The sequence below is a fragment of the Canis lupus genome, chromosome 13 (assembly GCF_048164855.1).
Source record: "Canis lupus baileyi chromosome 13, mCanLup2.hap1, whole genome shotgun sequence".
In the NCBI taxonomy this organism is placed as follows: Eukaryota; Metazoa; Chordata; class Mammalia; order Carnivora; family Canidae; genus Canis; species Canis lupus.
In genome coordinates this window covers 37,514,392-37,531,485 of record NC_132850.1, presented here as the reverse complement: position 1 = coordinate 37,531,485, position 17,094 = coordinate 37,514,392, and the positions used below count along the sequence as shown (strand labels likewise).

At 35.8% G+C, this 17,094-nt stretch overlaps 1 protein-coding gene across 13 annotated transcripts in view; it reads right to left on the bottom strand.

Annotated features, from left to right (window-relative positions):
- CFAP54 (cilia and flagella associated protein 54) overlaps positions 1–17,094 on the bottom strand; it is a 297,940-nt gene that overhangs the window by 246,146 nt on the left and 34,700 nt on the right. For all 13 annotated transcript variants that reach the window (XR_012005901.1, XR_012005898.1, XR_012005899.1 and 10 more), the window contains 6 exons: positions 14,297–14,478; positions 14,045–14,210; positions 13,028–13,113; positions 7,436–7,570; positions 6,220–6,370; positions 1,639–1,715 (listed from right to left, as the gene is read on the bottom strand). Coding sequence is in view for 9 of the 13 variants with exons in the window: in XM_072773183.1 (XP_072629284.1) it covers positions 1,639–1,715; positions 6,220–6,370; positions 7,436–7,570; positions 13,028–13,113; positions 14,045–14,210; positions 14,297–14,478 (797 nt within the window). In the remaining 4 variants the exon portion in view is untranslated. The remainder of the gene's footprint in view (positions 1–1,638; positions 1,716–6,219; positions 6,371–7,435; positions 7,571–13,027; positions 13,114–14,044; positions 14,211–14,296; positions 14,479–17,094) is intronic.

The following is a 17,094-nucleotide window of genomic DNA, read 5'->3' as shown; positions in this document are numbered from 1 at the left end:
CAAGATGACTATACAAATCAACTGGAGTAAATCTCACAAACACAATACTGGGATAAAAAGCAAGCTGCAGAAGAATACACACACTATCTCACACACACACATATTTATATAAATATTTAAAAGCAATACTCCTTACTTCCTAGAATACACACATATGTAATAAAAGTATGCCTGGAATTTATCATCATTATATTTAGAATACCAGTTGCTGCTATGCAGGAGGAAAGGTGATATGATCAAAGGGGTTAGTGGAAGAGTTTCAACTGTACTAACAAGGTATTGTTTCATAACAGGAATTGGGCCTACCTTATAACATTCTTTATAATTTTATGTCTTATATTTCAAATTGATTTTTCAGAGAAAATACAGCAATTATGAGTATTAACATTTTGCAACAGGAAAAGTGCCAAGCGAAATGATGATAGAAAAAAACATCAAAATGTTGCTATGCTAAAAAATATTAAAAAGACTAGAAGAGAATATAAAAAATATTTCAATCCATATAGTGAAATTGCATATTTTCTCCCCTTTTTATATCTCTAAATATCCTCTAATGTTAATACAACTTTTGTAATTTAAAATTATAGTTTTTTAATTAATCAGGCAAACAAAAATAGAGATCACTGGCTTCCTCTATAGAAACGTATTTTTCAACAGTAGTCCACAAGCACTAGTGTCTTAAGTAGTTATTCCATAAGGGGTAAAATGGATTTTATTTTCAAATAATGAATATATAGTATTCCATCTCTTCTTGGAAAACCACAACGCTCATAAGCAAATGAATGCCTCTTAGAAGACTTACAGTAAAGAACGTATTGCGCTTAATCCAGAGTCACCCAAAGTTACCTGACTCTGGCATCCTTTTCTGAGGCATAGTATTAGCAACACATAGGACAGACTTGGCAAAATGCTATTCTAGTTCTTGTTTATAAATAAAAGAATGTTTATAACATATATGACGTGGTTCCCAAGACTCCCATTCAGATCTACAGAACAACACAATCCTCGATGGACAGAAATAATTCAAATATTTTATGAAAAACATAATCAAGAAGAGGAACGGCCAGGACACTTAGGTGGTTCAGTGGTTGAGCATCTTGCCTTTGCTCAGGGCATGATTCCGGTCCGGGTCAAGTCCCACATCAGGCTCCCTGTGGGGAGCCTGCTTTTCCCTCTGTCTAATCTCTGCTTCTCTCTGTATCTCTCATGAATAAATAAATTCTTTAAAAAAAAATTCTCTTAAGGTAACAATTACTAAGAACTTGCCATGTGCCAGGGACTATTCTAAGTGTACTTTCAACAGGTAATAACTTATTGACTCTGTCAGAGGAATATGCTGAGCAGGACATCTCTGCTTTATGAGTCTATGAACCATAACACATTCAAAACTCCAACAGTAATTCTTTTAAGATAATTTACTAGGTTATTTTTAAAGCTGATTGGGATTTTTTTCTACAGTGAAAGCAAAAGGTAGAAAATGCCCCCTAGTTTTCAATGTAAATAGAAACTATAAATTCTCAAATATTAAATATTCAAAATTATTTCTATAATTAACCATTACACATTTATAAACTTAATATCATTTGAAAATCTAAATTCATGTTTTTAACCGTATTTTCTAAAATATTTTTGCAATACCTTTAATATGGGAAGAACGTCCACGCTCCCTTTCAAAACTCCAAGGAATTCACTAGTTCCTTTCCTGAAAGATATCTCTGTGGCGGGGAAAAAAGGAAAAGAAAGAAGGAAGAAATGAAAGGAACAGAAGAGAAAAGGAGGGAAGAGAAGAAGAAAGGAGGAAAAAAGGGTAAGCAGGAAGAGGAGGAGAGGGTAGGAAAGAAGAAACAGGCAAAGAAGGAAGGACCAGAGGAAGGAAGGAAAAAATGTAAACATAGCAGTGAATCACAATCTTAAAAAATGTTATGCTAAATTGGTTGCCCTTTTAATGACTCATGATTTTAGAAATGATTCAACACTTAGAAGTTGACAAAACACTAAACTATTTCTTCCATATAATTACATTTTGTTTTTATATGCTAATTTTATATGTCTTTATGTAAGTTAATTTTGGTTTTATATAAGTTAATTTAAGATCTTACAGTAAAACAATTAAAAATATTATTAACAAGGTAATATTATGGTAAAGAGACTGGTCTTTCTAGTCTGTAATGTCTATTGAAAAGCATTCATAAAACAATGTAAAAGCTTTATGAATTTGGACAAATATCAGAGAAGGCTGGTTTGAGTTAAAGGAATATAAATTATAAATATATGGTAATGCTAGTTTCCTATTTGAAAATGTATTCAATAATTTAAACTAAAGGGGCACCTGGGTGCCTCATTTGGTTAAGTGTCGTTTCAGCTCAGGTCATGATCTCAGGGTCCTGGGACTGAGCTCCACGTTGGGCTCCCTGCTCAGTGGGGAGTCGTTTTTCCCACTCCCTCTGCCCACTCTTGCTTTCTCTCTCTCATTCTCTCTCTCTCTCTCAAATAAATAAATAATTTAAACTAAATAATGCATTACTTAATAAACAGTCCAATAAACATTTTGAATCATACTGGCATGATTAATACACAAGAACGACTTGTACTTTGTGCTTTATGTGCTAATAAGATGATGATAATAACAATGTTGGAAAGTTCTAAGAATTTATATACCTAAATGGGGACAACTCCTCACTACATAAATGTAGCTTTTTCTATTTATAAATGGATCATGTTCCAATATTGATTAGTATTTTAAAAATGAAATATTTTAGCAAAGAATCAGTAAATTGCATTTAGTTCATTTATAATTAAACAGTGTAAAATACAACAAAACAATAGTCTCCCAAAAGAAATAAGTAAAAAAAAAAAAAAAAAACAATAAAATTGAATAAGAAATAGACTTTAAAAAAAAAAAAGTAATCATTGGGCCTTTTGCTTTCAACAACAGGTAACCTGGAAAAATTCTCCTAACTAGAGCCCACTAGAAAAGCTGGAAAAAAATTTTTTTCTTCACCTGTAAGCAAAGAAGATCATGAAAATATAAATATAGAGCCAGGATCTTGAGAAAAGAGTATCATCTTGATCTTGGGAAGAGTGCCCAGGGAATAATATAGAAGGGCATTAGAGCTACCTTCCCAACTGAGGACTCTCTCATCAATTCTGGAGAAGAAAGCTGAGAAGCTGAGTGATGCTTCTGAGAGAACTAAAGCAACAGAGGTTAGTATCCAGGGCCACCAGGGTGAGAAGCCAGAAGGGGCTGTATCCTTGGAGTCAGGGTAAATGGAAAATAAGTCAACAAGAGAGCATCTCAGCTTCAAATTATCTTCATCTCTCAAACTGGACTAATGGGATCCTGGAGTTGTAGTATCTTCATGCACCTAGTAAAAGCAAGCATAAATCTTCTCTGGAAGAACATTAACCTTATCTAATGCTTCAAATTATCTCTATAAAATATTCAGCAAATATAATGTCTACCACACAATCAAAAATAATCAGAGTAATAGTTGATGAAGTAAGTTCTTCACTTAAGAATTCAATACAATAAGTGCAGAAGGAACAACAGAAGTTAGAAGCCCATTTTGGCTTCTCACTCTCACTCCTCTGGTAGCCTTCAATGAATGACAGATAAAAGTTGTATAAATATCTCAATCTCCCAGCTCTCTGGGGCAGGTTCTCCAGGTCTCTCATGGGAATAAGCCCTAAACCTACAACAGTGGCCTTCTCCTTAACTTACTATACCTTGTATTGCCTTCCTTTCCTTTTCTGTCTCACTCCACCACACCACAACCCTGCTTCTCTGGATAATATCCTAAATAAACTACTTCACTCAACAACTTGTCTCAGAATCTATATCTAGGGAAAACAACCTAGGAGAAAGGTCAGGCTAACAATAGCTAACCTCACTGGTAAGTCTTTATAACACAGCGTGTGGGATAATTAGGCATTATATGCCTTCTGATTCAACACAGCAGGGACTGAACAGCACCGCCTATGAAGTATTCTTGCCAAATGTATAAGATATTGGCAAAAAATCTTTTTGATAAGATATCACTTGAATCTAAGCAAGATTCTAGATCTAACTGCCAGGTAGAGAAACAAGTTAACACCACAAAGACACAAACAGCCAGATGCAGAATGTGAGGAACCCTAAAAGGTGATGAACCAGTGTCTTCAAAAAATAAATGGCTTGAAAAGAGGAGGAGGAAAGGAACTGTTATAGACTAGAAAGAGAGACTCAAGAAAAATGTAAGAAAGTAAAATATATGGGCTTGTTTGGATCCTGATTGGAACAAACCAACCTAAGATATTTTTTTTATTTTATTTATTTATTCATGAGAGACACAGAGAGAGAGAGAGAGAGGGGGGGGGGGGGGCAGAGACATAGGCAGAGGAAGAAGCAGGATCCATGCAGGAAACCCAATGTGGGACTCGATCCTGGGAGTCCGGGATCTTACCTTAAGCCAAAGGCAGATAGATGCTCAACCACTGAGCCACCCAGGTGTCCCTAATCTAAGATATTTTTAATACAATCAGGGACACAGGAATTTTCCTCTAATTTTGTAAAGTATAATAAAAATGGCATTATAATTTTGTAAAACAAAACAAAATCTTTATCTGTTACATAGACAAACCAACACACATACACACACACACACACACACACACACACACACATATTGGGGTATTTGATGGTGAAATGACATGATGTCTGCTTTAAAACACTCCAGAGGGAAAAACTGTGTTACAAAAAGAAATTAAATAAGATTAGCAAAATGTTCTGGATAATAGGAACATGGTAACTTATTTCTATATTTGAAATTCTGCATAATGAAACTTTAAAAAAAGGAAAAAGTGTTTAAGGAGAGGACATTTAAAAAAATAGGACTACAGACCATTGAATGTATTAGATAGTCAGACATCTTTAACCAGTAGTTCTCAAACTTTGATGTACACTGAGATCACCAGATATTGGGGATCCCTGGGTGGGTCAGCGGTTTAGTGTCTGCTTTCTGCCTAGGGCATGATCCTGGAGTCCTGGGATTGAGTCCCGCATCAGGTTCCCTGCATGGAGCCTGCTTCTCCCTCTGCCTGTCTCTCTTTCTCTCTGTCTCTCATGGATAAATAAAATCTTTTTTTAAAAAAAATCACCAGATAAAGTAATAAAGACTAGAAAGTCTCAGGCTAGATGAAGTAGGATAGAATCTGGGCCTTTGTATTTTTAACAAGTTCCCAAGTGATACTGATGCCAATCAAAATTTGAGAACCGTGGCTCTAAAATTCGACCTGCTAAAGCCACACTCAGCAACCCTGGACAGCAGATCCAGATCAGCACATCTCCGGGAAAACAGTTATAGCAATAATGACTTTACTACAGAGGCCCTCAAATGTCATACACGCTCTATAAGAGGGGTGAAGTAGGGAAGTAAACACCTACTAACCACACTCTGACCTCACTCCCTACATATGACGTACCTTATAAAACAGACAGTTCTGGGGTTAACGACACACTGAAGAAAGAAGGTGGTCAGAGCATAAGGCTGCCCTGTGAGAGAAGGAAACTTCTGGAAGAAGAATGCTGGCAGAAAGGGGCTGGAGCAGGGAAAGGATGGAGTGGGTGGGAAATGAGAACAAAAACGAGGAAGGTAAGAGGAAAGGGGAAAAAGAAAAGGAAAACAAAATAAATGAAGACAACAAATTTTAAAAGGAGGGAATCCCAAGAGAGGAGAGGATTAAAAAGGAGATAAAACGTAGAACACAGATTCGTTCAACAGACATTATTCAAGTTCCTGGTCTGTGTGGGGCAGTGTGGTGGCTACCAAAAATACAATGGCAAGCAAAACATAGTCCCCTCCTTCATGCAGCATGTTCTGCTGGGAAGTGGCAGAGGAGGAAAGGAGATAAAAGGGAGGAGAGAACAATAAAAAAGGAAGAATGGGAAAGCAGAAGAGAGGTGAAAGTAGTAACAAGGAATGGAGAAGGAGAATGCATGAATAAGGGGAAGGCAAAAGTCACTTATATGCGACGGAACCATAGAGCATATAACCTCTTTTTAACATCCCCCCGGTTAAATCTATATTATTTCTATCTTTGGTTATAAACCATCAAGGAAGCACAGTACTGAAATGCCTGGTTTCCATTAACACTAGTTATTCCTTATGCCAATTCATACTTATACATTCATATGTGTTTATGTATATTAATAACTTCATACTTTTTCACTCATTCCATTACCTAGAGATTTTTTAAATTTCTTTCGTGGGTTTCCTAATAACTCCAATATTTCACTTAATCTCAACGTAACCTCTGCCACCATCACAATGTCAATGTCTTCCATTTTATAGCAGTGAATTACTTCATTTATCTGCCACAGAAGATAAACCCACTAAAAAGAGAAAACATACAGCAAAATCAATTAAAAGTACATTACATTGTAGAGTCATATTTTTTTAACTTAGGACTTCCATGAAGTCATCATCTTCTAAACATATGGGAATGTTAGGTATATACTCCCTTATTAGTACATCTTAATTATAAAGATCAATGATCCTAATCAATTTATTTGATTAGGATCCCAATCAATCCTAATCAGTTTATTTATATAAACTCATAAAGAAGATTCACCTAAGCTTATAATCTGCATATCGATAGCCATAATGGAAAATTTATCATTTTTTAAAATTATAAATTTTTTTAAAGTATCAGTAAAGATTATCAGTATCCTCAAAGTTCTCATTCTGCCTTCACAAAGCAGTTGTTAGGATCAGTATCAAAGTCCTCCAAAATAGTGAAGGAGAAGCAGGTGTTTCAGGCCTCATACTAGGTGTCTTGGAAGCTATCTTTCATGTCTATATCCCCAAAGCTTAGCACATAAAATTAGCCATCAGACTTTGGGAACTAAAATGAGGAAACAGCATTACTTTTTCATTTCATTACTTTTTCAGAGTACATGGTAAAACCAAGCCCATGTACCCTATTTACAACACATCCAATATGTTACTGTTAAAATGTTTCCTCCTAAGTTTCTGGGTTTTAGTATTCACCTGCTCAACTTTTTCCTTTCCATGTAAGAGCTCTCTGAAATAGTCTAAATATATTAGTGCAGGGGAAAAAAACCCTTTTCTATTTATATTTTCTATTAATAACCTTCTTAACTTACCCAAGTTCATGTAACCTTCAAAATACTAAGAATCTGAAATACCTTCCTACTCCCCTTAAAAATCTGAAATACCTTCCTACTCCACAAAACCAAATTGCAGAAGTGCAGAAAATATGCTTAAAAGAAAGGCTCAGTCAGTCCCACATTTATTTATTTATTTTTTAGCCCCACATTTAAAGAATGGTAGTTAAGCAGGTGGATAAATAGGGAAAATTTAGATTGGAAATATGCATCACAACTTAAATTAGCAACAATTTAAAAAACAAGTGAAAGGAAACAAAAAAGGAATACTTTATTAGTACTGATTTTCTGGGTGAATTTTGCATAGTCATTTCTGGACAGATTGACCCTCTGAATTCCTAATTTGCATTTCTGCCATAGGAACATTATCGTGTCCACAACGATTTCTTTATCAGGTTGAACATTCTGAAAACAAAAATGGCAAAGTAAATTGGTAAGAAAAATAAGATACACATATAGATACAGCTATATAGCATTTACTGTGTGCCAGGAAACACTCTAAGAGCTTTACATACCTACTGCAATAGACTGAGTGTTTGTTGTCTATCCAAAACTCCTATTCATTTAATCTTCATGACAACCCTATGAAGTGAATGCTATTACTATCATTCTCACTTTCCAGATGACCAAACTGAAGCAAAAGAGTAAGTGATTTGGGGGGCACCTGGGTGACTCAGCAGTTGAGTGTCTCCCTTTGGTTCAGGTCATGATCCTGGAGTCCTGGGATCAAGTCCTGCATCAAGCTCCCCATAGGGAGCCTGCTTCTCCCTCTGCCTATGTCTTTGTGTGTGTGTGTGTGTGTGTGTGTGTCTCTCTCACATGAATAAATATATAAATAAATATTTAAAATTTTAAAAAAGGGATCCCTGGGTGGCGCAGCAGTTTAGCGCCTGCCTTTGGCCCAGGGCGCGATCCTGGAGACCCAGGATCAAATCCCACATCGGGCTCCCGGTGCATGGAGCCTGCTTCTCCCTCTGCCTGTGTCTCTGCCTCTCTCTCTCTCTCTCTGTGACTATCATAAATAAAAAAAATAAATAAAATAAATAAATAAAATTTAAAATTTTAAAAAAAGATTAAGTGATTTTTCCCAAGATGAAATGAATAGAAAGTAGCAGAGCCAAGATTCAAACCCAAGCAGTCCAGTTCAGAGTCCACACTCTTAATGAATGCTCTAGGCCACTTCTGCCTCTCTAAAAAGAAATGTTCCAAACATTTTTAGGTAAGCCAATTAGCTCTACCCAAATTTTAAAGTTTTATGTACTACTTTCTTTTTAAATTTTGTGTGGGGAGGAGGAGGAACTAGTAAAGGAAGAGGGAATAGGAAGCTGTGAAAAGATATGAACAAGGAGGAAAGAGACATGAAGAAACCAACAGAACATCACACTTCATATCAATAGATACCATGAGTATAATGAACATATCTCCTTTCAAATCAGTTATTTGGTTGGTTCTTTTCAAAAGAAAAATATAACTCATACCTGAACTAGAAAGATAATGAGTTTATGATTAAAATACACCAAACCTTGAACTCCTTTGGGGCAGCCCTAAGCCTTAATTTACATATGTAGTACCTTGTATGGGAACATAACAGAGAGCAATAAATGTTTATTGAATTGAATGAACTAAGACATACATAATTTTTTTTAAATCCAGTAGTAAAACTTCCTTGCCCTAGCACACTTGGGTGGCTCACTCGGTTGGGTGTCTGACTCTTGGTCTCAGCTCAGGTCTTGATCTCAGGGTTGTGAGTTCAAGCCCCAAATTGGGCTTAGAAAAAAACAACTCTGGTTAGGAGCTATACTGGATTAACAGTGCAGATCTGGGCTATTAAAGTGGACCAGAATGGCTTTCTGACACTAAAGAAATTAAAAGTGTGGGAAAGGGTAGCCTCTTCCTCCAGAGGGCACTGTTTGGCCTCAGAGATTCAGACAAAGCAATTGAAGTTAGATTTTTACATCTGGTCATAGGAGCAATGTTACTAGAAGAAGAAATTATAAATAAGTGTAGAAGAAGGTATAAATAAGTTATGATCTTTTCATACAGTGTAATACTATGCAATAAAAATGAATGATATACAACCACGTGCAACAATAAGGGTGACTCTTGCAAACATAGTATCGATTGAAAGAAGCGAGATACTAAAAGTAGGCATAGATCTTCCTTGATTTATACATTTAAAATACCATAAATCAAAAATGCATTTAGCACACCTAATCTACTTAACATCATAGTTTAACCTTACCTACTTTAAACATGCTCAGAATACTTACATTAGCCTACAGTAGGACAAAGTTCCCTAACACAAAGCCTACTTCATAATATAGTGTTAACTATCTCATGTAATTTATTGAATACTGTGCTGAAAATGAAAACCAGAATAGTTGTGCATCTGTCATTTACCCTCATCATCGTGTGGCTGATTGGGAGCTACAGCTGCTCCTGCCCAGCATCATGAGAAAATTGTATTGCATATTTCCAGCCAGCAAAAAGATCAAAGTTCACAACTTAAAGTATGGTTTCTACTGAATGCGTATTGCTTGTGCACTGTTGTAAAACTGAAAAATCTTAGGTTAAATCATCCTAAGACAGGGACTGTCTATATTTTTTGTATCCAGTTACATACAATACAAAAAAAAAAAAACAGGTGAAACTAACCAGAGGAGTTAAGATATTGAGTACCCTTGGTAAGGTCAGTGACGGGAAGGGAGCACAGGAGGAGCTATTGGGTGCTGGTCATGTTCTGTTTCTTGAACCGGATGTGTTTCATTTATGATAACCCATTGAGCCTTATACTAGTAAAATGTTTATCATTATATATATTATACTTCCAATATAAAGTTTTAAAAAAATAGGTAAGATTCAAGGGGCACACCTGGGTGGCTTAGTTGGTTAAGCATCTAATTCTTGATTTTGGCTCAGGTCGTAATCTCAGGGTCATGAGATTGAGCCCCAAGTTGGGCTCTGTGCTCCCTCTGAAGTCTACTTGTCCCTCTCCCTCTGCTCCTCCCCCTATTTGTACTCTCACTCTCTTTCTCTCTCTCTCAAATAAATAAAATGAATAAAATCTTTATAAGAACAATCAAAAAGTAAGATTAAAAGTACTAAATTTCTACCTATTTCTGTTTTAGAATATAAACACCATGTACTGGATAATATTACAGACAAGATATGTCAGGGTGCTTGGGTGGTGCACTTGGTTAAGCCTACAACTCTTGGTTTCGGCTCAGGTCATGATCTCAGGGTTATGAGATAGGCCACATCTGGCTTTGAGCTTAGCATGGAGTCTACTTGGGTTTCTCTCTCCTTGTCTCTCTGCCCCTCCCCTAACCATGTGTGTGCATTCTCTCTCTCCCTCTCTCTCTCCAATCAATCAATCAATATTTTAAAAAGGATATTTTAATGCTTCCAACCTGATCTTTTAAAAATTTAGACAATAAAGTAAAGTATAAAAATAAACAAAATCAAAGCTCATAGGTATTGATGGCTAATGATCAACATCAAAGATGGCCAAGAGAATGGCACAGGACAGAAATGGGTCCAGTTTCAGGAATAGCAGAAGAGCTCTCCATATCAGGTTGGACATAAAAGGGACATGAGCAACCCATCACACCCTATCCTCTCCTCTGAAGAAGGTTTAATCATCTTGTCCTAAGTTTTCCCAGTTGGTCCTTTATCCCTGGATTTAGCAACTGAACTCAAGTACAGAGGTCCTCAAGATAAAACCTTGTCTATTAGGCCTTGAAAAAACAAGTCTAAGGATGACAGGTTGGAGCCTCTTGGCATATTTGGAACATAACTACATCTGATTCCTATTTAGCTAATAACTCATGATCATTACTTTTAGAACTATACTCCAATGAAAATATGATGTTTGGAAAACTTGTCCTAAGTTCATCATTAAAATACTTATTTGTAAAAAAAAAAAAAAAAAAAAAAAATCCTTGCCCTTTTCAGCCTTGATTAGAATTTTTTGGTTTAACCCCCAAAAACGAATAATCCAGTTAAGAAGTGGGCAGAAGACATGAATAGACATTTTTCCAAAGAAGACATACAAATGACTAACAAACACATGAAAAGATGCTCAACACTGTCCATCATCAGGGACATAAAATCAAAACCACGATGAGATACTACCTCACTGCTGTGAACATGGCCAAAATTAACAACACTGAAACAACAGATACTGGAGAGGATGTGGAAAAAGGGGAACCCTCTTACACTGTTAGTGGGAATGCAAGCTGGTGCAGCCACTGTGGTAAACAGTATGAAGGTTCCTCAAAAAGTTACAAATAGAACTACCCTATGACCCAGCAATTGCACTACTAGGTATTTACCCAAAGGATACAAAAATACTGATTCTAAGGGGCATATGCACCCTGATGTTTATTAATAGCAGTATTATCAACAACAGCCAAACTGGAGAGAGCCCAAGTGCCCATCAACAGATGAATAGATAAAGAAGATGGAATATTACTTAGCCACAAAAAAAAATGAAATCTTGCCATTCACAATGACATGGATGGAATAGGGTATATTATGCTAAGTGAAATAAGTCAGTCAGAGAAAGACAAATACCATATGACTTCACTCATATGTAGAACTTAAGAAACAAAACAGATGAACACAGGGGAAAGAAGAAAAATAAAGAACAGAGGGAGGCAAAACATAAGAGACGCTCAACTATGGAGAACAAACTGAGGGCTGCTAGAGGAGAGGAGGGTGGGGGATGGACTAACTGGGTGATGGGCATGAAGGAGGGCACTTGTTGCAATGAACACCGGGTATTATATGTAAGTGATGAATCACTAAATTCTACTCCTGAGACCAGTATTACACTATATGTAAACTAATTAGAATTCAAATAAAAACTTGAAAACAATAAAAAAGAATTTTTTGGGTTAGCTCCTAAATATAATCATTATATTTGCTATCAAATACCTTTCTTTCAAAAATTAAATATGTGTCCCAAGTATTAAATAAACCCGGAAGAAATAGAAAACATTCTAACAGTGGAACTTCTCAAGTCCCTTACTGTGGTTTCACTTCCCTGAACAAATGTTAACACAATGCTCTATCATTGCGGTTTCCAAACTCTTTTTAGAATAGTAAAACCAAATTTTCAAATGTAATTCTATCTCAACATTAACTAATAAAAGGAGGTTAGGGTGTTACTAAACAAACTGAGCTCCTGAGGAACTTCAGGAAAGCCCTGAGAATCCCTGCAATTCAGTGTTAACACCAGTGCTGTGCTAGTTTTACTTAAACATTCATACCCACAAATCATCATGTCCACTGGCCATTTTGTGCAAAGTGACTCCAAATAATAACCAATTTCTATATTCATGGACTGAAAAGCAGTATTTCATTAAGAATGTTAACTCTAGGGGTATCTGGGTGGCTCAGCTGGTTATGCATCTGCTCAGGTTATGGGGATGGTACCCCACATCGGGCTCCCTGTTCAGCAGGGAGTCTGCTTCTCCTTCTCCCTTTGCCCCTCCCCCCCATTTGTACCGTGTGTTTGTGTCTCTCTCTCTCTCTCAAATAAATAAAAATCTTTAAAAAAAAGAAGAAGAAGAATGTTAACTCTAATTGAAACGACTGCCTTATTTCCTTCAGTATTAAAAATATAAAGCCTAGGAATTTCCCAAAAAGGAACAAAAGGAGTTACTATCAATATCAGAGTTATTAACAATATCAGACTTAAAATCACAAGCCAGGTTATGACTCAATCTCTTATTTAATGATTAAACAATATAAAATTCTGGCAGGTTGTAATTCCTGTGATATTTTAAATCTGGCTTTACATTAGGTATAATAGCCTCCTTCAACACTATTACAAAATATTCAAAAAAGCAATTTCACCTGAGGAGAGGCACAGACACAAGAGTACAAGGTTGCTGCCAAATGGAAAATGTCTTCTGAATATCCATAAGTCTTCATACTAGAATCTAATTCATAAAATAGAGAAAAATGAAACAAAAAAATCAATTACAAAATTTCAAATAGAAAAGACACAGAAACACAGAAATTCTACAAAATGATATAAATAGTATCTGGGTAAATATGTTACTAAGAAATTTCTATACAAAAACTAATCTAAGCGGGCTCTCATGCAATTAAAATAGACTATTATCATTAATCTGCAATCTGTATGCCAACTACATCCAAAATAGAATCAAAAAGGCTCATAATATTAAAACATATGTAAAATATGGCAGTTGAAATAAAAATAACAAAAATATCTATTCAGAAACCACTAGAAAAAATATATATCATTATTTGGTACAAATTATTTACTGCACTTGAACAGCCATAAAATGCCTTAAGAACATTATAAAACATAAAACACACGGGATTAAATCATCTCGTCAGTCTAAAAATAGAGGTTGCAGATTTTCAGTTATGTACACAATAACTTCTAAGACTTACAATGCTGGAATGAAAAACTACCCCCACTGAAAAGAGGGCACCACCAAATCTTCCCTTGCTAATGTGAATTGATGGCTTTTGATTTACTATCCTTCTGGTGTCTCACTTACCAACAAGACAGTAGCTAAGTAGAGCCTTATTCATCTATTCAAAGTCATCATGCAGAATAAAATCCAGCATCTTTACAAGGCCTAGAAGCCTACAGGATCTGGCACCCAGCTATTTCTCTGACCACATTTCCTATCACATTCTCAACTTCCACCACACCACCAGTGCACTCCAGTCATACATGCCTCATTGCCATTCCTTCAATAACCAACCACACTTTCACCTCAGGGTCTTTGCACTTCCTGTTTCCTCTGCCTTGAACATTCTTTCTCACTTCGTCTAGAGAGAGTGTATTTTATCAGATGAAATTTTAAGTTTTCAAAAAGGCAAATAAATACTCACCATGAAAAGCAATTTTTTTAACATAAATTTGAGCTGACTGTCCTTCTTGGTAGTTTTCCATTGGAAAGACCAAACCTTTGTTTCTCTTTACATTGATTAGAGGTTCTATTGCAATCAGAAGAGTTAAATCCTTTTCTGCTTTCTTTGACTCTGGATCAGCCTGCCTCTAAGAGAAATATATCCCACAAGTTAATTAATAATTCAAAGCCATCTTAACAAAATAAAAACAAATTATAGATTTGTATATATTACCTGGAGAAAATCAATCAGCTGCCCAGCTGATGATTCAAATAAACTCCATTCCTCATAAGTAAAAGCTAATTTTACAAATTTTACAGCAGCATCTATAGAAATAAGATTTTTTCCTTTTATGGTAAGTTGCAAAAGAGATGTCTGTGGAAAATCAAGCATTCCATCTGCACCAGTATTTGACACTAGAAAAGGAAAGAGAGAGGTCTGAATGTCATTCATACAAAGAAATATTTACTAAATATTAACTATCAGATAATGCTAGGCCCTAGGGAAACATGGAAAAGAAGCAAATATAATCCCGGCCTTCACAGAGCTTATACCTTAATAGGGAAGCAAGAAGGGTTAGGGGGAAGTACAGGGTGCCGTGAGGACAAATAAGAAGGGCATTGAACATGAATTTGGAGTAAGAGAGTGGTCAAGGATGGCCAGCCAGAGGAAGGAACATGGAATCTCAAACACAGAGAATTAGCAAGCGTTAACTAGTCAAATAGGCAGCTAGATATTACAAAGCTCAGGAAATAGATCTATAATAAGGATACAGTTTTAGAGTCATCATTATAAATCCATAGTAAACAATAGAAGCAGTCATGGGCAATGTACAGCTACCTAGGACAGGAGAATTAGGAGCCCCAATATGCAAGAGAAGGACACAGGGAGAAAAGGCTGGAAAGAAGAGTGTTTAGAAAAAAGTATTCAACAGTAACAAATACTAGAGTGTAAAGGAAGAAAAACACTGAGTGACCCTTGGATTGAACAAAAAGGGAGTTGTCCATGACATTCTCCATAGAGAACTAAGGACAGAGAGCTGAAGACTGTATAAGTAGAAAGGAAAGAATTTAGAACAGTGAAAATGGACTAGTTCTGACTATAACAAGAGGAAGAAATACAAGGAGGAAGCTAAAAGGGACTGTTTGGAAAAATTAGGCAAAGAAACTTAGAAGGAACATCTCTTCCTTCTCATTTTAATGAAAGACAATGGAAAGGATGGGTACAGGTGAAGGCAAATTTTCAAGTTTGGGTGAACAAAATCTCATCTGAGAGCATTTTCTTCATGAAGAAGAGATGGGCCCAAACTGTGGCAGAGAGACTCCTTGCCCTCAGATAGGCATGCACGTGTGGATCCGTGTACACACACACACCCTAAACTCACCTGAAAGTATGCATGCTATGGTCTAGGCTTTCACCTCTCCTTCCAGGTAGATATTATGGACAAGTTAGCAAAGTGCACCAAAGCAACAAAAGGCAAACTCGTGAAAAAATAAAAAAACACAAACACCTTGAAACAAAGACCACAAATGAAAATACCTTTTACCAAAGGAAGCACAAAAATGGAAAAGTGAACACTTAACCTTAAAAAGTATTCTCTCAAGGAAATAAGATTTTAGAAACATGAAGTGAGAATAAACTGCTATGAAAAAGAATTAAACGGAAACTAGGTATAAATTATTTTATTGTTGAAATGAAGAATTCAATAGAGGAATGGAATAGAATAGCAAGAACCAAAGAACAAATTAGTGACCTGGAAAGTCGAATTGAGGAACTTTCCCAGAAGGCAATAGAAAGGAATAAAGAGATTAAAATAAGACATGGAAAGTGGGATGTAGATCTTCCTATTAGGGCCCTCAGAGAATTTTTAATAATACTTATTTATTTACTTGATAGAGAGAGAGAGTGAGTGAGTGGAGAGCAGGGGCAGAATCTTCAAGCAGACTCCCTCCTGAGCGCAGAGCCTGCCTCAGGACTCAATCTCATGCATGACCCATGAGATCATGATGTGAGCAAAAACTAAGAGTCACATATGCCTAACTCACTGAGCCACCCAGGTGCCCTGAGAATTTTTAAAAAGTAAACATAAGGAGAAGGAACAAAGAAGTAACATAAAAAATGAAAGAAAGATGTAAGATCTCAAAGTACCTCCTGTATTACCAAGCTCACCCCTAGACTTAGCATAATAAAATATAAGAACATCACAGAAGAGGACATTGTAAAAGCTAAATCTGTAAAATAACAAGGTTTAAACTATTGAGAGACTTCTCAACACCATATGCAAGACTATGGAGAAATGTCTTTAAAATTCTAAAATAAACCAACTTCTAAGCAAAGGATTATATCCAGCTAAACTATTTCAAAGTTCTTACAGTTTGTATTTAAGCAAAAAGAAATGAATTTACAAAGAAGTAGTGAAAAATGGGAAAGATGAAGAAAAAGGCTTAATAGTATATTCATTGTCTTAAAAAAACAATGACTAGGACTTGTATCTAGAATATATAAAGAATTCTCAAAATCCAATAGAAAAGATAAGCAATCCAATTAGAAAATGGGCAAAAGACATTGAAGAGAAGAAGAATATAAAGATGGCAAATAAATACTTGAAAAGATGTTCAGCATCATTACCCATTAGGGAAATAGGGAAAAGCCACAATGAAATATCACTATATACCTCTCAGAATGGCTAAAAAAAAAAAAAAAAAAAATGGTGAGAACACCAGATACTGTCAAACATTACAAAACTGTTACACAATCTTACAAAATATTGTAGATGGGAATGTAAAATGGTACAGTCAACCTGAAAAACAGTATGGCAACTTTCTACAAAACAACATAGACCCTTACCCAGCAATTATTCTCTTGAGCATTTATCCCAGAGAAATGAAAAAGCATGTTCACACTCAACGTTCATAACAGCTTTATCCTAAGAGCCAAAAACTGGAAAGAACTCAAATGTCCTTCAACAGATCAAACTGTGATACATCTATACCATGGACTACTACTCAGCAATACGAAGACAACTATTAATA